At 33.7% G+C, this 27,722-nt stretch overlaps 2 protein-coding genes across 2 annotated transcripts; one reads left to right on the top strand and one right to left on the bottom strand.

The window, feature by feature from the left end:
- The first annotated feature begins 12,191 nt into the window (after nt 1–12,191).
- LOC120083220 (50S ribosomal protein L33-like) lies at nt 12,192–13,900 on the top strand. Its single transcript, XM_039038879.1, has 2 exons — nt 12,192–12,348; nt 13,345–13,900. Exon 2 carries the CDS (start codon nt 13,356–13,358, stop codon nt 13,527–13,529), a length of 174 nt encoding a protein of 57 aa, XP_038894807.1. The 5' UTR covers nt 12,192–12,348; nt 13,345–13,355; the 3' UTR covers nt 13,530–13,900.
- A 1,106-nt stretch (nt 13,901–15,006) lies between these two features.
- Nucleotides 15,007–20,684, bottom strand: LOC120082475 (NADH dehydrogenase [ubiquinone] 1 alpha subcomplex subunit 8-B-like). Its single transcript, XM_039037659.1, has 3 exons — nt 20,518–20,684; nt 20,086–20,291; nt 15,007–15,326 (listed from the first exon to the last, which is right to left on the bottom strand). The coding sequence occupies exons 2-3, from the start codon at nt 20,271–20,273 to the stop codon at nt 15,194–15,196; spliced, it is 321 nt and encodes a 106-aa protein (XP_038893587.1). The 5' UTR covers nt 20,274–20,291; nt 20,518–20,684; the 3' UTR covers nt 15,007–15,193.
- Nucleotides 20,685–27,722: the final 7,038 nt, after the last annotated feature.

The following is a 27,722-nucleotide window of genomic DNA, read 5'->3' as shown; positions in this document are numbered from 1 at the left end:
TATTGGTTGTTGGTAGCCTTATGTATGCAATGTTATGTACCAGACCTGACATATACTATGCAGTAGGGATTGTCAGTAGATATCAATCAAATCCAGGATTAGCTACCCTAAAGTACCTTCAGAGAACGAAGGGCTATATGCTTATGTATGAAGATTAGAATTTCTTATAGGATGCATGGACTCTGACTTTCAGACTGATCGAGATTCTAAAAAATCCATATCAAGGTCAGTGTTTACTCTGAATGGAGGAGCTATAATTTGGCGGAGCATCAAACAAGGATGCTTCGCAGACTTCACTATAGAAGCCGAAAACATAGCTGCTTGTGAAGCTGCTAAAGAGTTTGTTTGGCTTAAGAAGTTTCTTACTAATTTGGAATTTGTTCCAAATATATCTTTGCCCATCACACTTTATTGTGATAACATTGGTGCTGTGGCAAATTCTAAAGAACCTATGAGTCATCAAAGAGGCAAACACATTGAGCAGAAATATCTCTTGATTCGGGAGGCTGTGCAACGAGGTGATGTGATTTTCATGAAGATTACTTTAGAGCACAACGTTGTTGATCTGTTTACAAAGGCTTTCACGGCTAAAGTATTCAAGGTCATCTAAAAAGTCTAGGTTTAAAATATATGCGACATAGTGTATGCTCTAGTTTATTATATTTTGTACTTTAATTTGTATTGTACATTTTACTCTCTTAGCTTTAGGACAAGTGGGAGATTGTTGGGATTGATATCTTGAATCACTCTCGTATTCTCGTAGTTTGTAAACTTTGTCTAAACAATTTTTTATTATTAAAATAATTGTTATACGCTCAATCTAATAAACAAAGATCCAAGGTTATTTTATGTAATTTAAACATATATGTGGAGATATGCAGGTAGATAATGTTTAAATGATAACCTAAATAGTTTATAATAGATGGATTAGGTTGGATGCTTTATCCTGGTGACACTATAGATACAACTCGCTTTTTAGTTGTTACAAAGTGTTGTAAAGTACTACAAATGATCTGATCCTGATCATTCATGTAGAGATATATGAGCGGAGGTATCCTATACAAAACGTTTGTATAAGACGGCACCACGAAATGAATAGTCTAATTATATAAAGCTATTAATAATATAGACTTCCATTTCAACAAGATGACCATAGATAACTGATGCCGGGAAATTAGAAGTCAAATTATTCAATAACTAAAATCCCTTGGACGCAATATGCGATACATGTTCTTAAGATATGCGTTGATAGTCATGCGTCGATGGTCATGCGTTAACAAATGTATGCGATGACCATGCATCCTGTCATAAATTTTCTTGCATTCACGTCAAGTATAACGCGAACACAAGTTTCTCGAGTGATCAGAGGTCGAACACGGGGACTTATAACAAAATGAATGCGGTAATGTGCATGCGACGATTTAAATAAAAGAATGGATGGGAAGGGTTGCTAAGTTTGTAACGATCCGACCCCCTAGGACTTAGGTAAGACCGTTACTAAAATAAATGCATGTAAAGAATTTAAAACGACGCTCAGTTATTTGAAATAAATGTTAATTAAAACAAGAGAAGTTCAAAAGACATTTATTAAATGCAATTGTTAAAAACAATAATAGGGTACCCATAAATCATAAAGGTTAATAAATACATATGAAAAACAATTCTTAATAATAAGTTTCAGACATCAAAACTAAACATTACGAGAAACATGAAAAGAACTCTAAATCTCATGATGCGGAAGCGTAAAAACTAGTCCCAGTGGCTCGATCATGAATTCCGCTGCGCCATCGCTGGTGCATCTCTACCCTTACCTGAAACATCAACATAAGAAAGAATGAGTATGAAATACTCAGTAAGTAGCCCCACCACTGGGGTCAGGCTAGGCATCTATGTCCTCTAGATACCCCCGCATATGGCACATAAATACATGTAACAAATGAGAGACTGAGTCCTATCCTATTGTAGTTAAGTATGCCCACATAACTGGTGAATCCCGAAGGAAACACAGAACTGGTGAATCCCGAAGGAAACACAAAACTGGTGAATCCCGGAGGAAACACAAACTGGTGAATCCCGAAGGAAACACAAAACTGGTGAATCCCGAAGGAAATACAAAACTGGTGAATCCCGGAGGAAACACAAACTGGTAAATCTCGGAGGAAACACAAACTGGTGAATCCCAAAGGAAACATAAACTGGTGAGCATCTAACTAATCAATGAGGATATTCACACAGTCTTAACATGCTATGATTCAACATTGTACGGTTCTAAAACATACATAAAAATCCTTGATATCATGGCTGCATCACATACACATAATTCTTAATAACATGTTATACACCATCCATGTATAACTTATATCATAAATCCACAACATGCAAGTATGCCTCAACACCAGAAGATCAGACATCGACATATGAAAACACATACTATCACATACTAACGATCAAGCACTTAGGTGTGTATGTAAACAAATAAGAATTTGTGCCAGAACATACTTTGATTCAGGTCATACTGTCAATCAACATGCTAACATTTACCATAACATACACTTATCATGCTAGCATACAACTAAAGCCTGGCCCGTGGGCAGTTCCAGTGGTAAGATTACTTACCTTTACTCACAAACTCTAGAAACTAGCAAGCTCAACCTCTTCCTTGTCCAACAAAACCGAAAGCCCACAGGATCAAACTTAAATCACCTAAAACAAAGATACCAGGACACCTCAAGATCCAAACCTAACACCCAACATCATGGCAAATTATTTTAGGCCACAGTCCATGGTTCAATCAAACTTAAATCGAGAAATTCATAAACATACAACATGCTTAACAACCCACATTATTTTAGAGCCTTACTCTTTACTAAGATTCATCGACTACCCCTTTACTCGGCTGGACGACAAATTCAGCAACCTAAAATTTTGCCCTACATCCAAAACATGACGTGTACCAAAAATTCAAGGCCAAACTCTAGTGACTGCTCAAAATCCTCAAGGAATCCAATCAAAACAATTTACACTTACCCTTAATCCAAGATTCCGACAAAGACCAAAGCGGACCCGACGCGGCAAGGACGACGACGACCGGCAGTGGTGAGGCTGGGGCGGCGGACGCGCGGCTGGAGGGAATTTGGACGAGCGGTTTGGCTGGACGGAGGCTCACGACAGCAGCTGGAGAGCTTCTGGTTGCTCGCGGACGGAACGAACGACTGAAAGGGATGACACGACGGTGAGTGGCGTGGTCTGACTAGTGGGATCTGGTCGACCGAAACCCATGAATGGCGAGCAACGCAGTTGAAGGGAGGTTGATGGCTGAGCGGACTGGTAGCACACGGGGGCTGGATTCAGTGTGCGACCGGTTGAAAGCGGACGTGCGTGCTTCGAGGTCGACGAACGGTGGTCGGTTGGAGGTGCACAACGACTGGGGTGTGGCAGCTGGGTGTATGGCAAGGAAGAAGAAAATTTGGGGGGGGGGGGGGCTCGCGTGAGTGAAGGAGAAGGTGAGGGGGTCATTTTTATTTTTAAAAAGATATACTAATAATAATAGTAATAATAATAATGAATAATAAAAAAAAAATTAATAATAATAAAAGGAAAATAGTATAACTCTAATTAGATCATTTCCTTAACCCACTTTATACTATTTAATTCCTTTCCTTTTTTCAAAAATAATTAATTCCTGCCATAACTTTTCAAATTGAATAATTTTTGAATAAATTCCACGACAACACTTAAATCCTCGCATTTATACTTTAAATTCAGAATTCAAACATGTCCTTCAACTAAGGAAAATTACTGAAAAGGAAAAAGTTTTACATTATTAATAAATAAATAAAAAGGCGTGGGATGTTACAAAGTTAATCCTATTCCTACTTCTATCTAACAGACAATGCAATGAGAATATGCATGAGAGGTAGAGACACGACAACCCTTGACATGAAACAAATGAATGGGAAAATAGATAAAATGCGGATATGTCTTCATTGCAATACTTAAGAGTGACCGCAAGGGCAACCTTAGTCAAAACAATCCATGTAATCATGCTACATGCAAATGAACCTAACTCTAGGACGTATGCAGTAGATCTATGATAATGCCGAGAAGCCTATACCTACCTAGACCTCCATAACCCACTCGCTAGATCTCGCCGCATGAGCGTGCTAGCCACATACCACCTTATCCTACTTCCTGGACGCATGCAATATCCTATATGTAGGGCACATACGCTGTGTGATAGCAAACGAGGCTTATCTCTAAGTTCCCCATTCTTGCCTATGCATTCAAATCCGCTCTCTCGAGTCTTAGATTTGGGTTTTAGACTACTCTTTCAAGTATGCCTAAATGATGAACGATGCGCTCATAGGACAAGGTAACCGCATGAACTTGGTTGACCTAAGATTATTCCTATCTCTAGTGAACAATGCATACATTGCTTAATGCGACCAATCACTCACCTTCTCAGGCAGTTGGTTGTTGCTGACTTTAATCATAGAAAAACATTGCGTTAGCCTATAGATAGGCGTTGTCGCAGCTTCACACTAAGCAAATAAGGTTACTCTTACACTCATGCAACGCACACCTCTCGGTGGGTTGCTACATGCTTCATATCCCTAATCCACATGACTAAGTATATGATACCCAAGCAATCTCACTAAGTATAGCAATGAAAATAAAGATGCTAAGCAAAGAAGATGGAGATGGAATCGAAGGAACACAGAAATGTATTGAAAATAAATTGTATTAATTCATTAATCACAAAATATACAATACAATATAAGAAAAGAAAGGAAAATGAAATGACCGGCTGGAAGCAAAGACTTGCTTCCAGCGGATGTGCGTCAAGGCTGTCGGTGGTACCGTGGATGGGCGATAGAGCTGACTCTCTCGAGATCTAGCTTCGTTCGAAGGTTTTGGTCGTCACTCGGAATGGATGAAGGAGGTGAAGAACTCTCAAGCGTCTTCTCACGCATTTTGTCTGGATCGTAGGGAAAACCCTAGGTTGCAGGGGTAATCTTCGGACAAGTTGGAATTCTGCTCAGCGGCTTCTATTTATAGAGCTTGGATCACCGACAGCATTAATGGACTGTTCTGATTTTGACATTCAGCACGTTAGTCCTTTTCTGAACCTCTGTCGCTAATGGCGTGGTAGGTGAAATGTCAACATCAGCTTATGATTTTCTCGAGGTAGATGTATTGATGCGTTCATTCCACCAACCTTGCGTCGATCCCATTAGTATGCATTATCGTGTAGCCACAATCATTCAATGATCGCATTCACTTAATACCGCAACTCTCCACGATGACCGCAATCGCTTGACGAGTGCAACTCCCATGCGATGGACGCATACAACTGATCACCGCAACATCCATGCGTTGATTGACGCGTTCACCTTTGCGATGGAGAGTTTCTCCGCATGCGGTCGTCTATGCGGTGGTTCGGTTTCTGCGTTTGCGTTAACTTCCTATATTAGCTACAAAAATAGAACATTGAACGCATAATAACACATAATAAGGGGTTAACCGAGATTCATCATGTTGATCGATGCAAACTCACTTTCTCGTGAATTCCTAGCATAATTTTCGTATATTCTGCTTAACAACCTTCATAATTCTAAGTAAAAGGCCTAAGATGACATGCATTTCTGCATGTCATCAATAACATGACCTAAATCCTGAGTGAGTTATGAACTTCTATCTATGCAAGTGGTCATTTGATTTTCATGGGTAAGAGTGGTCAGTTTGTCGACTCAATATCTTACCATTTTGGAGATTCTTCTGATTAGGGAACTGGAAACACAGCTACACAAGTCGGAATTTACCCATTCCCTGATGTCGAGGTAAGTAGATAAATTACTCCCTTAAGGGCTGATTTCGGGGCTTGAACAATGTGACGTCACACCCTCTCTTGTCCGAGAGGGATTTGGTCATAGCTGGACTCTGACTTATTGTTCATTAGAGGGATCAGTGGTACTTAAGAAGTTAGACGTTACTATAGGGGAAAAATAGTAATTTTGGCCCAATTATATTTACGAGCAATTTGTAAGGGGTCATCGCACTATCGACTAGTTATATCCAATGGACACATAAATATATATGTAGTGCGAAGAGTGCAGCTGTTGGTCTTTAATGGTGTGATCAACAGTTAATGGATGTTGGATAATTAATTATTGGATAATTTAATTAAAGGAATTTAATTAATTATCCAAGTGCCATTACAGCTTTAATCTACAGGTCCATAAGGCTCCATCTATACATATAATGAGGAATTTAATTAATTATTCATAATTAATTTTGGATTAATTTGAATTGTTCAAATTAATTGAGGAAATTAATTATATATGGCATAATTGATTTAAATTAATTACATGTGATATAATTAATATAATGTATTAGATATATTATAATATAAAGTTTATTTTGAGAGGAATTAAATATTCGAATATGGTTCAAATACTAATTATATGGATGAGATTCATATAATTATTTTTTAATATGAATTTGTTTTATATTAAATGTCATAAATGATTGAGAGAATTCAGATTATATGTTATATTGCATTTGATATAGTATAAAAACTATAAGTTATATGTTATGTTAGATATAACATATATAGTTTAATATATGTTATATAATAAAGTAGCAATTATATAATTATATATTTTTAATTAAATTAAAATATGTTTAATTTAATTTAAACTTAACAAAATGAGGGAGTTATAACTTTCTCCCTTGGTTTTCCCTCTAATCATGTACGTAGGAATAAGAGGTTACAAGAGTTCTTCATCTTACTTCTAATGCAGAGAAGGTCTACTGGTTACTCTCTTGGTTTTGATCTCCCAGTAATCTTTCTCACAAAACACAAAAAAATTCCTCTTATTCCCTCTCCCAAAAATCAACAGAGAAGCCTACAACTCACTCTGTAATTCTCATCCCTAAGGAGAATACATGAGGTTCATTTGTGGTGGTGTCCACGTTGACGTTTGTTCTGTATGAAGTGTTCATGACTAGAAGGAGGTTCGTGAGGATTCGATTCTTCAAGGGCAAGTGTGACTAACCCTAATTTCCTTCACTGTTTGTTTATAAAGCATGCTGTGAAATCTCCGTGTTATGCATAACTTAGTTCATTGTATTTTAATTCTTTGTGAAATTGAAATTGGGACACGATCCATGCTTCCGCCATCAGACTTCACAGTCATACAGATGGATCATGTTTAAATGATAACCTTAACAATTTGTAGTAGATGGATGAGGTTGGGTACCTTATCCTAGTGACACTACGGGTACGACCTGCTTTGTAGTTGTTACAAGTGTTATAAAGTACTACAAATGATCTGATCCTAATCATTCATGTGGAGAAATGTGAGTGGGGTATTCTATATAAAGAGTTTGTATAAGACAGGACCATGAGATGAATAACCTCTCTTTATAACACCTTAGTTAGAAGAGACTCATATTTCACCAAGATGACCATAGGTGACTTGACCTGAATCCTGAGTGAGTTGTGAACTCCTGCCTATGAAGACGATACTTTGATTTACATGGGCGAGAGCGGCCAGACTCGCCAACTCAATATACCTACCATTTTGAGGATTCATCTGATTAGGGTTCTGGGAGCACAACTACACAAGAAGTTATTTACTTCTTCCCTATTGTTAAGATAAGTAAAGAAATTACTCCCTTAAAGGCTGATTTCGGGGCTTGAATAATGAGACGCCTCACCTTCTCCTCATCGGATAGAGATTCAGTTATAGTTGGACTATGACTTATTGTTCATTAGAGGGATGTATGGTATTTAAGGAGTTAAAGGTAACACAAGGGCAAAACGATAATTTTGACCTAGTTATACTTTCAAGCAATCTATGAAAGGTCAACACACCATTGATTGGTTATATCCAATGGGCAACGCACCGTTAATCTCATATAATTTTATATAAATAATTTTCTTTATCAATTTTAACAATTTAAATTAATTCGATTCTCATTTTATCCCAATCGCGCTAACAAGGGGACATTATGAACTTAAAGTTTGAAGTTCCAATGATACTTAATTAATTAATCAAACTCTTTGATTAAATTAATCAATTTCCATTAACTATCAGTCACTCTACTAAAGACTGATAGTTGCACTTTTCGCACTATAGATACAATTTTGTGTCCATTTGATATAACCAATCAACAGTGCGTTGACACTTCATAAATTGCCCATAAGTATAGCTAGGCCAAAATTACCATTTTGTCCTTGCAGTTACATTTAACTCCTTAAGTACCATTTATCCCTTTAATGAATAATAAGTCAGAGTCCAATTATAACCAAACCACTCCCAAGCCAGGAGAGAGTGTGGAGCCACATTGTTCAAGCCCCAAATCAGCTTTTAAGGGAGTAATTTATCTACAGTCTCTAACTATTGAGAATGAGTGAATTCCTTCTTGTGTAGTTGTGTTCTCAGCTCCTTAATTAGACAAATTCCAAAATGGTAGGCATATTAGGTCGGCGAAATTGGCCACTCTCACCCATACAAATCAAAGGACCACCTTCGTAGGCAAAAATCACCCATACAAATCAAAGGACCATCTTCGTAGGCAAAAGTTCACAACTCACTTAGGATTCAGGTCAAGTCACCTATGGTAATTTTGATGAAATGCAAGTCTCATCTATCAACGGTGTTATATAGAGAGATTATGCATTTTTATGATCCGATTTTATACAAACTCTTTGGATAGAACACCCCTACTCACATGTTTATACATGAATGATCATGATCAAATCCTTTGTAGCACTTTACAACAACTGTAACAACTACAAAGCAGGCCATATTCATAGTGTCACTTATCCATCTACTACAGACCGTTTAGGTTATCACTTAAACATGATCTGCTTGTATGTCTCTACGTACATGTTAAGTTTTAGAAAATAACCCTGGATCTTAGTTTATTGGTTTTTGTGGATAAATACAACTAAATTATTTTATTAGATAAATAAATTATTTGTACAATACAATTACAACTTCAAGACCCACGAGATTTAGGGCATCAACCCCAACACTTCTTTCATCTCAAACATGTTGTAATTTTAGAGTTATCCTGTAAAACTCATATGTTTCTCTGTATTTTCTATTTAGATCCAAATTGAAAAATAAATTTGTACTATGTTTACACGCTTCCGTCTAGGATTCAATTCCTTCAATATCTCGACAATATCCTACTCATTTGGAATAACGTAGGTCTACTGACTAATATAAAACAGTGGTTGACGACCTAACTTCAAATGAAAGATTTGGGAGAGCTGCAATTTTGTTTGGTCATTCAGAACTTTAGGAATCGTAAGAAAAAATCACTAGCCTTGTCTTAGGATCGTACATTGACAAGATGCTTGTCATGTATTCGATGCAAAACTCTAAAAGAGGCTTGCAACCTTTCAAGCATGAAGTTGTCTTGTCTAAGGAATAGTGTCCTAAGACACCTCAAGAAGTTAAGGAGATGAGATGGATCCCTTATTCATTGGTTGTTGGCAACTTGATGTATGCAATGTTATGTACTAAACATGACATTTGCTATGCAATGAGGATAGTCAGTAGATATCAGTCTAATCCAAGATTAAATCAATGGACAACCGTTAAAACTATCTTTAAGTATCTTAGGAGAACTAGGACTACATGTTTGTGTTTAAGTTTAAAGATTTGATCCTTACAGGGTATACTGACTCTGATTTTCAGATTGATAGAGATTTTAGAAATTCTATTTCAGGATTAATGTTCACTCTTAATGAAAGGGTTGTAGTTTGAAGAAGCATCAAGTATGGGTGCATGCATTGCTGACTCCACCATAGAGGCAGAATATGTAGCAGCTTGCGAAGCTACTAAGGAGGCTGTGTGACTTAAGAAATTTTATTAATCTGGAAGTTGTTTCGGACATTTCAAAGCCTATCACCCTTTATTGTGATAACAGTTGTGTTGTGGCTAATTCCAGGGAGCCTAGAAGCCACAAGTGTGGAAAGCATATTAAGTGCAAGTATCACTTGATTCGGAAGATTATACATCGAGGGGACGTGATCGTCAAGAAGATCCCTTCGGAGCACAATGTTACTGATCTGTTTACAGTGACCATCGCGGTTAAATTGTTTAAGGGCCACCTGAAGAGTCTAGGTCTACGAGACAAACCTCATCTAGTCTAGGATAAGTGGGGGATTTTACTAAGCGTGTATTGTATGCCCTAGTTTCTTGTTTTTGTGTATTGTTGTACTTGTTTTGTACTTTTGTTATGTACACCATACTAGGTTTATGACAAGTGGGAGATTGTTGGGGTTGATGCTCTAAATTTCTTGGTCTTATAATTTATGATTGTATTGTACAAACATTTTATTTATATAGTGAAATAATAAGAATTTTATTTGATATTTAGTTGCATTAACCCACAAAAACCAATAAACTAAGATTCAAGGTTATCTTCTATAACTAAGACATGAATGTGGAGACATACATGTGGATCATGTTTGAGTGATAACCTAAACGGTCTGTAGTATATAGATAAAGTTGGGTACCTTAGCTTGGTAACACTACGAATACTACCCGCTTTGTAGTTGTTACAATCATTGTAAAGAGCTACAGATGACATGATCCTAATCGTTCATGTGGAGATATGTGAGTGAGGGTATTCTATACAAAGAGTTTGTATAACACTAGACCACGAAATGAATAATCTCTCTACATAACACTATTACTAGAAGAGACTTAAATTCACCAAGATGGCCATAGGTAAATTGACCTGAATCCTAAGTGAGTTGTGAACTCTTGCCTATTAAGATAGTTATTTGATCTGCATGGGTGAGGGTGGCCAATTTCATCGACTTAATATGTCTATCATTTTGGAGATTTGTCTGATTAGGGAGCTTGGAATGCAGCTACACAATAAGGAATTCACTCATTCCCTACTGTTAGGGCAAATAGAGAAATTGCTCCTTAAAGGCTGATTCCGGACCTTGAACAATGTGGTGTCACACCATCTCCTGGCCCTAGAAGGGTTTGATTATAGTTTGACTATAACTAATTGTTCATTAGAGGGATCAGTGATACTTAAGGAGTTAGATGTAACTACATGGACAAAATGGTAATTTTGATCTAATTGTACTTACGAGCAATTTGTGAAGAGTCAATATACCATTGATTGGTTATATCCAATTGACACAAAAATATATTGTAGTGTGAAGAGTGCAACTTTTAGTCTTTAGTGGAGTTGTCGATAATTAATGAAAATTGATTAATTTAATTAAAGATTTTAATTAATTAATCAAGTACTATTGGAGCTTAAATCTATAAGTCCATAAGGTCTCATTGTTAGCTCAATAAAGATTAGTTAGAATCAAATTAATTTTGAATTAGTTTGAATTATTCAAATTGATAAAGATAATTAATTATATTAAGATATAATTAATATAATATATGTGATGCATTATAATATAAAGTTTTATTTATGAAAAAAAAATATTTGAATATGATTCAAATATTAATGAGATTTATATTATAAACTATAGATTAAAATTAATGGAATACGACTCGTATTAAATACTATAGGTTTAATGAAAGAATAATAAACTATATGTCATATTATATGTGATGTTAATATAAACTATATGTTACGTATTATATTAGATATAAGATATAATTTAACACACATATAGATATATATAGTTAAAATTAATTTAAATTTAAAAATTCAGTTTTTGGAAGGGGAGTTATTGGATAACCACCCCTAACCCTTTTCTCTCATTAAATGTGGGTTATGGCCAAGTTTTTTTATATAGATCCTTTGCCTTTTCTTGTAAACACACAAAAGAACTTAGGGGGAATATTACCGACACATTTAGATTTAGACCATATACTCAATACAAACTGAAAAAGATAATATAACCTTCACTATAATATTGTTCACTTTGAGCATAAATATTTAAAGATTTAAATTTGAAAAAAACAAGATTTGGTTGCAACGTATATAGGTAGTTAAAAATCTTCTCTAAGGGTATCTTTGAAATATCATTAATATCCTGCACGCGAAGAAGGGATGATTTGCCATCATTCTTTAATAAATTTCAATTGGCCAAATATCCAAACAAAACAAACTTGCTATATACTTCAATTCCTCTAAAATTTTCAGCCCACAGCCTATTTACTCATCATTTACAAGCCCAATCTGAAAGCCCCAAGGAAAATAAATAAAACAAATAAACCCTAAATATCAGTCATCCTCACGCTGAACTTCCTCTTCTTCACATTTCTTCCACTAATCCCCTCCGTCTATCCCTACGCCCCTTGTGCCGATCATTCTCGCTGGGCCTCTGCCTTGCCGTCGCCGGTCAGTGTCAACCCTTTAGAAATTGATTCATAGCTCGTTCTTTAATGTTGCCTTTTTCTCTTATTGAAAGTATTGGAACAAATCACTCCAATAGGTTTTCTCCTGTTTCAACTGCTAAAAATGGATTGCTTATTTGTTGTTTTCCTGCTCGTAATGATTGGGTTAAATTATGAATTTAGTCTTTCAACAATCATTTTTGTGACTATTTGGTTCATGAACTTAAAATTGTAAGTGATAAGTTTATGAAATTTTAATAGAAGTGTTCAATAAATCTCTAAACGGTTGAACTTTAAAAAGTGTTTAATAATAGATGTTAAGATTCATTTTTATCTTGGATCTCGTTTGAATCTAATAGAACTATTTAAACATCTTTTAAATTTAGGAATTTTTTAAATACAACTTTGAAAGTTTAGGGTCTCATTAGATATAAAATTCAATTCTATATCAGCTCAATTAGTTAATTTTAAAATTTTTAAATATGTCAAAGGCTTATTGGATACAACATTGAAAGTTAGGGTTGAAATTAAACCAACTTGAAAGTTTAGAGATTGGTGATTTAGCATGATATTGGAATAGAAGTCCTATGTTTAAATCACATAATTTCATTTAACTTAGAATTTCCACGGTTTCATTGCAAATAGCTGCTTGAATATATTTTCTTATACTCATTTTCTTCATGCTAATTCTATAATATAGCATATCAAGAACTAGCTTTCAAAATAATGACCTGTTGAAAGACACTTGAGAGATGAGACAATCCCTCGACTCTAAAGGCCTTATTGAGAGGCTAGAATGTAATAGGTTTATAATGAAGCCTAATTGGGTATTTTGGGCTCGGTTTGTAATTCTTATTACATTCTCTTCCACCGTTGATTCTATTTCAACTTTGATTTTAGCATTTTATCATAATCTTGGTTTCCAGTAATCCTGATTACATTCACAAAGATCCTAAATGACTGGATGAGTTCTTTTTTTTTTTTTTTTTTCTCTTTTTAGCGTGTTAGGAAATGGGTGACAAGAAAAAGAAAGCTACCATGTTCATCCGACTTGTATCAGCTGCTGGGACTGGATTCTTCTATGTCAAAAGAAAGCCAACCAAAATTACAGAGAAGCTCGAGTTCCGAAAATACGATCCCCGGGTCAATCGACATGTTTTGTTTACGGAAGCAAAAATGAAGTGAAAGAAGAGAAAAAAAAATCGTCCTTTTAGCTTGGACCTATTCTTCTTCCAAATTTCGTTTGGTCCTTAGTTTTTGGAGGCTTAGCAATTAGTCTTCTCCAATTTAGACTGATGTTTCACATTTGCTAGTTTTTCCCTTGGCTCATCTTCATCCTTTTGTGAAACACATCAAATTCTATGGCCGGGAATTGTTTGCCCCCTTGATCTCTTCTGGTCAAATGTGTTGAGATAAATTATAAGATATAGTTTTGAGTTATTAAGCTTGTTACATCTTAGACTTGATTTATTTTTATTTGTAAAACAGAAAAATTCTATGGGTATGAATTCTTTGCCCCTTGATATCTTCCAGTGGAATGTGTTAAAGAACTTACATAATATACTTTTGACTTGTGGTGTATGTAGTGATTTTGAATTAGTAAATATCCAGGTAGATTTATTCATTTTAACGGTTAACGTTTTGATAAATAAATTAAATTTTGATTATATATTTTTAACTTTGGTTCATTTTAAGCTCTTCTACTTTCAAAAGTTCATTTTGATGGTTCATTTAAGTTTTTATACTTTCAAAATATTGAATTTGGGTGTTATAATTTTAACTTCGATTCGTTTTGATCTCAAGCTTTCAAAATACTCATTTTTGGATTTGTACTTTTAAAAGGTGATCATTTTGGTTCCTTCTAAATGAAATGAAGGGATCAAAATGATCATTTTTAAAATATACTAGTTGTACTTTTGTAGACTTAAAATAAACCAAATAGAAAAAATAGGAACTAAAATAATGTTTTAAACGTAATTTAAATGTTTCTTAGTTTGCCTTCACCATGTCCATTGCAATTCCGATTATAACTGATCTAAAATCCAAGAGTCTGGTTATTTCAACTGATATTATGTAATATGTTTATTTCTGCCTAGAAAAGACAAAAGTCATTGAATGCATTCTTAGAAAAGTAAGTATAATTCTTGTTTCTTTCCTTCCCCATCCAACACATGTTTAATGCCAGTTGCATTGCCCATTTCAGATTCTGCATTAGTCCATAATTGTGGTAACCTAATCAACTTGAACCATCTGAGACGTATTACAATCTAAGTAATTCTTTTAGTTCCCATTCTACGTTGTATAATATATGCATTAGAAAAACAAAAGAATATAAAATGTTAAAACAAGAAATACAATAGGAGACCCCTAAAAAAAAGGAGGTCAATCTAAAAGAATCACACAAACCTGATGATTTACAAGATCACGTGAAATAAAAACCAAGTATTGAATCTAGTGCTATCTCAGATATCATATACATTTGTTAGTTGAACCTTCACTGCAAATTATCTACATCAACCGATCTTCATGCGTTGACGTGAACAAAAATTTCTACATCAATTTTCATGAAGCAAATCACCAGATATTTTGAACAGAGAAACTTTAAGAAGCAACAGACAGAGATTGCTCATAACAATAATAATAATAAAAAAAAAAAAAGGGATGACAAAAATATTGGTTATCTTCTGTTTGCAACAATGTATCGGGTTCGCGATCCGAAACATACACAAAATAGTGCATTGTTTGAAGAAAATAATGTTAAACTCAGAGAGGGAAGGCCATAACAACAGTACTTGCTCATTTGCAAACAAGAAAAATTTATTGGAATCAGTTTACATATATGAAGAAGATCATTCCAAGGGACAAGCTTTCTCAAATGCTTCTTGCTCTTTGCGACATAAATCGAACTCATTTGTATGGTAATACATGCAACCGACATACGCATCCATCTCTTTTGTGCACCTTTGATGAAGATCTTTAAGCCTGCAAACAAAAGCAGCCTTCCGGTTAATTAATTTTCTTTTTCTTTTTAAGAAACCAGACTTTCATTGAGCAAAATAAAGGAATATACAAAGGCATACAAAAATGGATTCTAATCCAACTGAATCAAATCACGATTATAATTACAAAAAGACCTAGTTACCAAACCAGATCGGAAGGGGCATTAAACCTCAAAACCTCCTAAACCGAGGCAGAAATTAGGATAATTATTTAAACTAGTTGTCAAATGTGAAACTGATGAAAGGCAAGTGATTGTATGATGAGAGAGAATACAAAAGATGAAATGAAAGGATGTATCACTCATAAAATATTCAGCTAAAAAGTGATAAAATAAAAGTGGAACAAGAACAGGGAATAATTGTAAGAGACAAGAAAATAGAGAATGGCAATGAGCAGTAACGGATTCAGAAATTTTGTTAACGAGGGGCTTCATATAATTTAGTAAACATAAATATAAAGGGTGGGATTTGAACCTGAGTTTAGAGGGGGCTAGTATGTAGATTTAACACTAAGCTAGCTAGTGGTTCTGATACTATGTCAGTTTTTTTATATATATATTATATAAAAAGCATGAAGTTGAGGGGGAGTTCTGGGCCTATACTAAATCCGCCCCTGGTAATGAGTAGTGACTGCAGTCTCATGAGCTAAAAAGTGACACAGCCAAACAAACCAGAGGAAAAAAGATTAGTCACAGTAGAGAATAGAGCCAAATATTTCAGAATATCAACAAACTAAAGAAAACTGAATATTCTTTCTTTTTCTTTTTTTAATAAACTATCAAATGCATAGTTAATAACTATTCTGCAGCAGTCACAAAATCTAAAGTATGATGTTAATTGTTGGAAAAATAACTTGTAATTCAAAAAAAAAATGTTTAGCAGTTATTTCTGTAAAAAAAATAAAAATAAAAACATTACTTGCAATTCAATATATCTTGGAAAAAAATCATTGAATTTTCATTTTATAACAGTTTATGTCATATTCCTTATTTTCCAAATAAAGTAGTGCAAATACTACTTCATGGATATCAAAACCAATAGAATGCCCATAATCCATGCTGCAGTACTATTTGTCTAGGAAGAAGAACATAGGAAAACAAGAAAACAACGCAGAATCAGAATTATCTTCATTTAACCATCTAATATTAGTTTCACTATTTCACAGCCATATATTCAACTACTGAAATATCCCTATACCCAACGCTGCAGAAGCATTTCCTAGAAGGTAGATCTTAGGAACAATAAAATGGAAAATCAAGATAATTACAAATCCCTCAGGAACAAAAATTCTCAACTTAAACAGTATTCAGATGTGCAGTAACTATAATCGATCAAGCATTTAGACGTTCAAGCAAAAGCTTTTGCATCCGAAAATTGTGGAATTAAAATTGTTCATTCATCATTGTCATCTAACCTCGCATATTTCTAATAACATTCACTTATATCCACGTTTTTTTTTCTTTTAACAACATACAAAACCTTTCATTGATCAAATGAATTTTTTTAAAAAAAAATGTTCAGTTATACAAACTTCCAAAGGGAGTGGACAAAAAGAGAAAAGTACCAACTAAATTAGGAACATGAAAGCATCCCAATTCGAACATCTGAAAAGATAAATCATCAATAAATTCTGACAAGGAACACCATTTGAAGTTTTCAATCTAGCTAAACTTGAATTGTTCAAAGCACTCAAACCAACCCGGTTGTTTATTCTCAAAAATCCTTTGAGTGCGCTCCACACTCGCAGATAGTTAAAATAATAATTATAATAATAATCCTCAAGTGATCCATGAAATGATCTTCATTCTTCATTAAACAAGCTAGTTTATTAGAAATTAGTTTATTCTATTCAGTCCACCTGTTACTAGGCCACAAGACTTCCATCGTCTGGTATCCTTGAATTAGTCTCAAAAACAACAATTACACAATCATCTAAAAATTTTAGAAAAAATATTCTTTGTCAATTATACAACTTTGAGAAGGATGGACCGGAGGCAATGTTTTCGAGTGGATGAGGAATATTTTCTGCATGGAAGAAAAAACATAGTGCTTCTTCATATGACTCTTCCATGAGGGTTTTTTTCTTAAAAAATAAAAAAATAAAATAAAATAAACATTTCAATGATTAGTGAAAAAGGGAAAACCTCAAAAACCAATAGGCAACTACAAGAAATATTTCCAATTGGAGACTAAATAAGACAATCTAAAAAGATTAAAAGGGTGCTTATCCTTGCACTAATAAAAAGTAGTAGACAAGACCACATCCATAAATCTATCAAAAGAGGAGGAGGAGTCCTTAAAAATTCGCACCAAGACTCTTCCATGAGGGCTTCATTAATATTGACCATGAGAAATGGATCTGAATCCATATTACTAATACCTAAATCAGAAACCATATCGGTCTCCATTGCAATTATCTTTTTCCTAATTTTCATTTTTAATAAGAAATTGAACTTTTATTAAGAAACATAAAAGGATATACAAGGACATACAAAAAACAGGTCATGCAAAAGGGGCCTAAACCTGTATAAAGGGCTCCCAATCCAAAAGAATAACACCTAACTAATAATTACAAAAGTTCTTAGAGGCCATGACCTATAAAGAAGTATAGAATCTAATAGTGTCCCACAGAACATCCCAAGACCAATCTACCCCCTAACAGTTTTACTATTTCTTTCAAACCGAACACAAGCTTGCCAAAGAACTTCCCCCTTTCCCTTGAAAGGAGGGGACAACATGACCTCCTCAAACGTAGACCTGCAATCTCTACTATAAACATACGAAAGACCAAAGTAATCCAAAAACAAATCCTAGATCAATTGCATGAACTGGAAATTCCAAAATAAATTATCAAGAGCCTTCAAATCTCATCTGCGCAAAACACACCATAGCAACACCAAATACACGGGAACAAATGTGATCCAAAGTGTTGATTTTCCCATTCCAAAAATATTATACAAAAACTTCATACTTCTTTGGGATTCCAGCCTTCCAAAGCGAGGAGAACAAAAGGGCCTTTGGGAATTCCAAAATTCTAAAGAGTCGGGTACTTATCTTCAAAAGTCCACCCAATAAAGTGGATCCAACAACAAACTTCCTAAGAATCTTGTCTTTGCCTTTCAAGGGCCAACCATTTAGGCTCCAAACGATCAGTCATTCTCGCAGCAAGGGAGGTAGATGTCAATCCCAAAATCTTTGAAGAGGCAAATCCAGCATTGATAAGCAACTAAGCAGTGCAGAAAAATATGATCCAAGGATTCCCCACTTTCTAAGGAAAGGAGGCACACCAACAGGCTTAAAGCAGTCAACATTTCTTTTGCATCACATTTTGAGTATTAAAGCTCCTGTGAGACACAACACGAAAACACCTTCACCTTCTTAAGAATTTTAAAATTCCAAATCGTATCAGTCATAGTATGCCCGATAGTCAACCTATTTCTACCAAACTTCAAGAGAAGTTTCTAGTAGAGTAAGCACCAGAGAAGTCCACCTTACCCCAAGCGAAAAGCATCCAATTTGCCAACCAAAGCAATCCAAGCTTGGAGCTCTCAATCAAAGATGCCCACTCCTAATGCCCCAATTCCATGTTTCATTAATATCAACCAACAACCTGCCACTGTCGCCCCTCTTTCCTAAGAGAAGCTATAAATTTCTGGAAAAGCTTCATGAAGGGTTTCCCCAATCCACACATCCTTCTGAAAGCAAATCTCCCACCCGCCGCTTTGAATTTAACAAACTTACGAAACAAAGGTGTCAAACCATGAGCTGTTGTTTTTTTGGAGCAACCTTTTGGCTGAGGGATCATCCATCCTAGAGACCCTTCACCATAAATTCTGCTTACCACTTTCCTCCAAAGGGCTTTCCTCTCTATTGAGAATCTCCACAGCCATTTTGAGAGAAGAGCAAGAATTTTGTTTAGAGACACTATCCCCAAACCACCATTGCAAACGGGAGAGAGGTGATTTTCCACTCAACCAAATAACTATGGGCCTTGTAATCACCACCACTCCCAAAAAAAATCTATGCCCAACTTCTCCATACTATTAATAGTGCTCACCATAGTTTTGAGGAGAGAAAAATAATATAATGGAAGCCCATTAAGCACAAAATGTAACAAGGTTAGGCATCCCCCTTGAAAGCAAGGAGCTTTTCCACTCGGCAATCTTTGCTTTGAACTTGTCAAATAACCGTTCCCAAGAGGCGAGGGAGTGGTGGTTATCATCAAGGAAAAACCAACGTAATTTATGGGAAGATGATCCACTTTACACCCCAACTCCACCGCCAATCCGTTAATTCCACTGTGCCTTCTGAATGTGGAAGACCTCCACTGTCCGTTATTTCCACCGTGAATCTGAGCTAATGGTGCTGAGATATGAATTGGTGACCCCATACGACCATGGACATTATCATTTAGTCAGATACATGATTATAAACGTAAAATATCATCAGAACCTGTACTAATTATTTTATGTCAAACCTAAGAAATACCACTTATTTTCTTTTCAGTTTCCTGGTCCTCTATTTCCTAGCGGACCAGAAGACAATCATATGATTACTAAAGCAATGTATTCCCCAACCCCCTATTTGCTAGAAGACGATCATATGATTACTAAAGCAATATATTTCCTAACCCCCTATTTGCTAGCATATCAGAAGACGATCATATGATAACTAAACCAATTTTCTCGAGAAATGCGAATCCATACTTTGGCTAAGAAAAGAACAAAATGTTCTTCGCTTACAGGGAGAGGACGCATCGAGTGACTTGATGGCCTTTCTCCAGGCATTTCTCCGGGTTGGGATCCTTCTGTTTGCACTGTAGGTATGCCACATTCTCCGATCGACACTTGTTCGCAATGTGCTTTGACGAGGACATTAGCACCGCCGATGTAGGAATTGGATCTCCTGCAGCATTAACTGCGCTCGCCATCTCTAATTCGATCAATTCCTAATTTCACCATGAAAAAAACAAGATAATTTAGCTTGGTAACATCGCCAAAAAAAAAAAAACAAAAACAAAAACAAAATTGCTTCGACATCGTGGCAGAAAATGAACTCAAATCATTTTTCATTGTCTCCTTACCAACGAAACGAATTGGCTCTCGTTACAGAAAAAAGAAAAATCTAAAAAACAGAACAAAAAAAATTCGTTTCTGAATTTGAAAATTTCTAACCTTTCAATCCACTAGGACGAATTCCGTAAACTGAAGAGGCAGACGAAGGACTGAAGACGAACTGAAGCTGACAAAGCCGAACAGCTGAAGCAGAACGAAGACTGAGCTGAAGCAAACGAAATTGAAAGAGGGAGAGCCGAAGTTGGAGGCCCAAAATGAAAAATTTTATAAATTTTATAAATGGATTTTGATAAATGGCAACAAGCCTAATTTTTCTGAAAAATGGCAAATCAATGTTTTTTTTATTAAGAAATCCGAATTAGTAAAAGACTAAAGTACCCTAAATAAAAGATATTGCCATCCAAATTCTAAGATAACGGAGTTTTTTTTTTTAAAAAAAAAAATAATGTTATTTTAATACATATGGATGAATATAAGGTAGGATTGAAAGTATTTTTAAAAATAGTTTTTTGCTGAAACTATTGACAAAATTAGGGTAGTGAAATCGTGTACGGGTATACGATTTCCATGTAGCAAACTCGTGTACGAGGAGAACAGTTTAATCCAGTCAGCACCACGTCGATTGACTGGTTGACCGGTCGCATGGAAACTCGTGGACCCGGTCCACGATTTGTTTTTCTTTTTTTTTTTAAAAAAAATAGATTGACTAATTGTATATATATTTTTTTAATTGAAGATGTACAACAATATTAAAACTTTAGGAACGGGTCTACAATTACATAAAATAAATTCATTACATAAAAATTACAATTACATAAAATGATTACAATTACATAAAAAGTATAAGTACATAAAAGATACAATTACATGAAAAATATAAGTACATAAAAAATACAAGCATATAAAATATACAATTACATAAAAAATACAAGTAAAAAAAAAATACACCTAATGACCCAAAGATGAAGCACCTAATGTACGTTGTGGACAAGTGCTTCTGTTATGTCCTCTCTTGCAAATTATACATCGCACTTTTTGGCTTGTCTCTCTCCAATCCATTTCATTATGAATGCACATACTTTTTACCCAACCCTATTCTCTTAGTAAGTCCGCATTTGGACGAACTTCTGTAAATGATAATTCTGGCCAATAATCTGGGTGTTGTATTGGATGGAAGCGACCTTCATAACATTGTTTGAAATTGGATAATTTGTAGCATTCATCAATAAGTGGTATATATGTCATACACATATAATTACAAACTGCAAATACATGAGAGTATGAAATCTTGAATAACTGTCACTTATTGCAAAAACATGTTCTTCTTTCAAGCTCAAAACTTGGGTGTGTTGTCCTTTATAGGGAGAAATCATAATGCCAGTTTGTATTTTAAAAGTTTGACTTTCCCTGTCAATAGATGTCACCGTATGTGCAGATGCTCGTTTTTCTCACCTCTTAAGTTTTTTTAGGCATATTCTGTATACATGTCCCCACGATCGAGTGCTTCACTGATTTCTTGTCTCCGAGTTCAAAATATAGTATTGTGCGATAGAATGTTAGCCTAACCAAAGAAGTAATTGGTAACATTCTAGCACATTTGAAAACACCATTCATGCATTCAGCTGCATTGCTTGTCATCCACCCATAACAGTACCTACCGTCATGTGATTGAGTCCATTTTTCCAAGTCAATGTCTGAAAAATATTCAAGACATTCAGGGTGCAATTGTTTCAATTCTTTCATGCACCGAATGGACTTGCGCCTTTGGTGTTGATTTCCTATCTTAAACACCAAATTTTTTAGTTGCTTTGATTTTTATTTCGTATTGAAATTACTGGCAACATGGCAAAGATAATATCGATGATATGCTCTAAGTTCACTCCAATCAATTTTCTCATTATTAATTGTAGCAAGAATGCTCTTATGTCTACAAAAAAATCGAGCAAATATCCTCTCTTTGGGTAACATATTCAAGCAATGCCCACAAAAACCATGACCAACTGGACGAATTTTCACCTTCAACAATAGCAAAAGCAAGGGAAAATATATGTCTGTTTGCATCAATAGATAAGGCGGTCAATAATTTGCCCTTATACTTTCCGTAGAAATGAGTTCCATTGATTTGGATTAATGGCCTACAATGTTTGAACCCTTCTCTTGTAGGACCAAATGACCAAAAAACTCGACCAAAAATAGTCGTACCTGGCACATTAGAGGAGGAAAAACCAATCTGTTCGTGTTCCTGGATTGTAATGAACAACAACATTCAACCAATACGGAAGCTCTGAATATGATTTCTCCCAATCACCAAACACAACGCTTTTCTTTTGGTTTGCCATACCCATCTATAATTAACATTATAGTCATATTGTTTTTTAATTGCTTTTTGGAATAGGGCCACAGGTATCCAGGATCAGCTCTAACCAAATTTTAGATTTCGATATTCATAAAATTTGAATCAAGTTGTGAATGATTCGGTGTCAATTCTGAAAACAAACATGAGTGTTCCCCTTGAAATTTGGTGATTTCGAACATCCCATGAGTTTTACGTCAATATGCCCATAACCTCCCAGCATAAATATCACTCTATGATTTACATCTGACATACCAAAGATCTTGATTTGATTCCAAGTGTTCTGTCACACAATATTTTTTTTACACCAAGCTGTAAATCTTCTTTGTTATTAAACAACATTCCTTTCTGTATTAAACTACAATATCTACACCTATATTCCTTTCCTCCAAAGTAGACCCTAGTTCACACGTTGAATTTGTTATTTCCCAATCTATTTGGGTGAACATATCCGACTATACCAACTCAAGATCATGTTCTCCACTATTGTCGTTTCCAAATAATTCATCAACTTCAATGTCAATGTCATTATCTCCATCATTTTCAGGTTCAAGAATAACTAAATTTTCAGTACGCATCAACATATTTATTATGATTTTTTCAATTGCAAACAAAATAATATATATATGAACCAATCTTCATTTTTAAGTTCATAAACATAATCTAATTTCTAAGTTCATAAACTACATTAGAAATACACATTAAGTTCATAAACTACATTAGACAAAATCAGAAAAGTAGCCCAACAAATAGACAAACATATACATATATTTCTCGAATTAACCCAACAAATAAATCATGAATCCATAAACTACACATTAAGTTCAGCCCAAAAGCAAACAATATAAGTACCATATATATATAAAGATTATATATTCGAAAACAAAGTAGGAAATTTTTTTTTACCACAATCAAAGAGAGGAGAAGCTTTCGGATGAACGGTTGGACGGGCGGTTAAATGGAGGCACACGACATAAGGTAAGAGATTTTCTAATAATTTGTTTGGATGGATGAACAGAGGAGATTTTCGAACGGGAAAGATAGAAGAAAAAAGGAGGCAGAAGGCTTTCGGATGAAGGAAGAAGAAGGCTCGCGGTGGTTTAATGGAGAAAGGAGTCGTGTACCCAGTACACGACTTAAAGTAATCTTCAGTCAACGCTGCAGGACTGCCATGGCAGTACGTGCCAGATCAATAGGAAATCGTGTACCATGTACACGATTTAGGGCTAATCGTGTACCAGGTATACGATTAAGTAGTAATTGTGTACCAGGTACACGATCTAAAAACCTATTTTTGACAATACTTTCAATCCTACCCTACTTTTGTCAATATATATTAAAATAACATTATTTAAAAAAAAAAATCAAGATTACAATATAATTAAAAATAATAATAATATTTCAAAATTCAATCTCAAATGAATTTCAAATCGGAATAACTTACGTGAGATTCATAACAGTTACCTTTAAATTTTTCATTTTAAGAATTGAATCCTTAAATAGTTAGAATTGGACCCTTAAATTTACGTAAATGGATTCAATTTTTATCATTTGTTGGTCCAATTTTGATAATTATTAAAAACTTGAAAAATTCAATTTTAACATTTTTAGAAGTTTAGGGATCCAATTATTATAACTTAAAGTTTAAGAGTACGATTGCAACTACTACCATATAATATATATTTTTTTAATATTTCATGTCAAATTTGCTTACATTTATTTTCTTTTTAAAATAAACTAAATCATATTATTGAAAATTACTATTTTTTCTTACATTCCAAAATTACTTACTTTAAACTACAATTTTGAAAATAATTATGAAAAAATAAAATTAACTCAAGATATTGTTCACAACATATTTGAAATATTATTCAATTAAAACATATCATTGAAAGTTATCTCGATTTGTTACTTCCTTTTTCTTTCATTTCATATTTATTAACTAAAATTCACATTTCAAAAACAATTTAATGGAAATGAACATATTATTAATACTAAATGCACATTTGATTTTTGCACAAATTTGTAAAATATTCATAAAACAGTTTTTAGGAATATTAATAATATAACGCAATATATCACACATTCAACCAGATAACTTATTTTAAATTTAAGCATGCATATATCATCTATCAATTAACTTTAAAAAATACCATAAATATATGGAAGAAGGGCTTGAACGTGGGTCTAAATGAGGTTGAAAGCCAGATTTACTATTGAATTAGCTACTAATATTAATATTTTGCCAATATATATATATATAACGTAAAATGAATAGAGCCTTATCAATTAATAAATTAATATTGATTAATCATTATTATTAATGTTAATTAATTATTAAATATAAATATATTATTTAGATTTAATAAATTTCAACTAATACATTTTTTTATTGATATTTCATATTATCCTAACTATTTAATATAAAATTGTTGAATGAGGAATTTTAGACAAATCTCAAATTGCCATGTCATTTACCAAATTAATGACGAAATTACAAATAATGAAATTCGGGACTAATTAAAAGTTGACATGTGTTCCAAATTGAAATTGAAGACAATTAGCAAATCCTGATGATGTCATGTGTTTTCGTATTAACCGTTGAATTAAATTAATTATTTTGATACAATTAAATATTAAGGTTTAGGCTAACACAAATTTGAGCCCAAGAATATGCTTAATTTGACCTAGGACCTAAAACCCACTTGAGAAGTAGTTCTCTTCATTTGTAGGAGACAAAAAATTCGACACTCTAGAGAGCATATAAAGAATTCTCACAATAACATGAAGATTCCTAACTCCTCAAGTTGAACACTACTTGAAGATACAAGCATTGCTTGATCTCTTGAAGATACAAACATTCTTCCAAGGCAATTCTTCCAATGCTCAAACATACACATCCAACTAGAGAGAATAAGACGGTCAAGTACTAGAATCGAACAACATATGCATCAAATCTACATAAACTCAAGTTTAATTCCACGAAAACGTTTCTCTAAAAATCTCGTGCGAACAAAAATTTTATTATTAGTTATTAATATTTTAATTAATTTATATTTACTTAATTATTTTTATTAATTAAATAAAACAATTTAAATAATGTTTAATTAAAAATATTAATTTATTGATTTTTTAAGTGACTAAATAATTAATCAATGTAACAATATATTAAATAATTAAATTTACTTATGACTACCTTGTTCTCTTACATTTGATTAAATAATTATTTAGTTTTAGTTTCTATATTCAAAACTAGTAAATTAAACACATTTATTTAACTTCTAGACATTAATTATCCTGCAAATCCAAACACAGATATTAATTATTCCATACATTTAAAATCTTAACATTTAAATTTAAGACATTTAATATTCACAACCATGAAATAATATATACAATCCAAACGCCCTAAGAAACTTGCCTAATTCATTAGTATTATCATATGATATTCATTGTTCAATTTTAATAACAATTGAAAGAAAATCAATTGATAAGATCAAAGGTACGCATATCACTTAACTAACCTATATCCTTAAAATTAAGTATTTCAATAATATATATATTATATATACTAAACTGAGATATATCACTTAATTGATATACCTAAAAGTATATCAATAGAAAGAGGGTATTTTGGACTTTTTACCATTTTTCTATTTGGGTTGGCCGATCTTTTGCTATATTTGCAAAATAAAAAGTTTAAAAGACACACCTACAAATTATTTTTTCCGCTATACATGCAAACCACTCATATTTTAAATGTTCCATACCCGGATTTTGTGGAATTCAAAGTTATTTCAAATAAAATTTCAAATTTATATCAGATTTTTTTAATTTCATCCATTTAATTCAAACTCAAAGATACTTCAAAATAAAATTTCAAATTTATATCAGATTTTTTAATTTGATCTAACTGGTTCAAACTCAACACGATAAGCTTGTGATTTATATGCAGCAAATAAAAAATAAAAATTGAGGATTTAGCTATCAACTAAATACTTTGTTAAACTGGTTAAATATTTAAATAACAATAATTAATGGATCAATCCTACGGTATATCCGAGAGAAATGTAAGTAAGAAGTAAAAGCACTTGCATTGTACATGTTAGCTAGTGTATTTGTTGCCAATTAATGAAAGGTACCAAGTAAAAATTAAGTTGGTGAGTGACAAAAATTAGTGAAATAATTTGAATATAGTGTAATTATGGTGAGTAATTGTAATAAACGTGAATGCACCTATTGACATAAGTTATAAATGTAAATCCAGTATAAAGGCAGCATACCAAGATACCTTTAAATAATTCAAGTAAAACAAGAAAAAAAAAATGGAAAACATCTAACTCTTCAATATCTTAATGAATCTTAAATAAATGTGACCTAATTATATCTAAACCATGGGGCCACGTTGGTGTAGCATTCTTGCATCATCTACGATTAAGAGTAAGGTCACCTAATAAGCTAACAAAAAAAAGTTGATTAAGAATATAAAATAGTGAAAACAATAAAATATAAAACACAGAACAATTGGAGAATATAAACAAGAAATATAAGTGACAAGATATAAGGAATAGGATAATTGAATTTGCAATTCAAAAACCATATATGATAGAGAAAGAGAAGAACACGTCAGCAGCACACATGGACAAAAGTCAGCACCTCAATCCATGTCATCATTCTTCTAGAAGGAAAAGTTGTTAGAGGGAATATTTACCTCAGCCAATCAAAAGTGTACAAATATATTTGTTATTCATTTATTACCAAAATTGTATAAGGCTATTTAAGCCTCTGTATACCTACACAGAAAATAAGAGGAAATAAATATACAAAAGCAATTCTGCAACGAAACCTATTAACTTCTCACAGCCGCTTCACCTTCTTCCTTGCCTTTTCATCTTCCTTGCTCTTTTATTTCTCTAACTTGGTATCAGAGTCGTATTAATGGCCAACGCCT

The sequence above is a fragment of the Benincasa hispida genome, chromosome 8, assembly GCF_009727055.1.
Source record: "Benincasa hispida cultivar B227 chromosome 8, ASM972705v1, whole genome shotgun sequence".
Lineage (NCBI taxonomy): Eukaryota > Viridiplantae > Streptophyta > Magnoliopsida > Cucurbitales > Cucurbitaceae > Benincasa > Benincasa hispida.
The sequence above is the reverse complement of the archived record's forward strand: the minus strand, read 5'-3'. Positions and strand labels throughout refer to the sequence as shown.

Excerpts from the sequence above, each read along its gene's own strand:
- LOC120083220 (XM_039038879.1), top strand. The coding sequence starts at position 13,356 with ATGGGTGACAAGAAAAAGAAAGCTACCATGTTCATCCGACTTGTATCA.
- LOC120082475 (XM_039037659.1), bottom strand. The coding sequence starts at position 20,273 with ATGGCGAGCGCAGTTAATGCTGCAGGAGATCCAATTCCTACATCGGCG. Across the intron at positions 15,327-20,085 it reads ACTCGATGCGTCCTCTCCCT|GCTTAAAGATCTTCATCAAA; the intron begins GTAAGCGAAGAA and ends TTTTGTTTGCAG.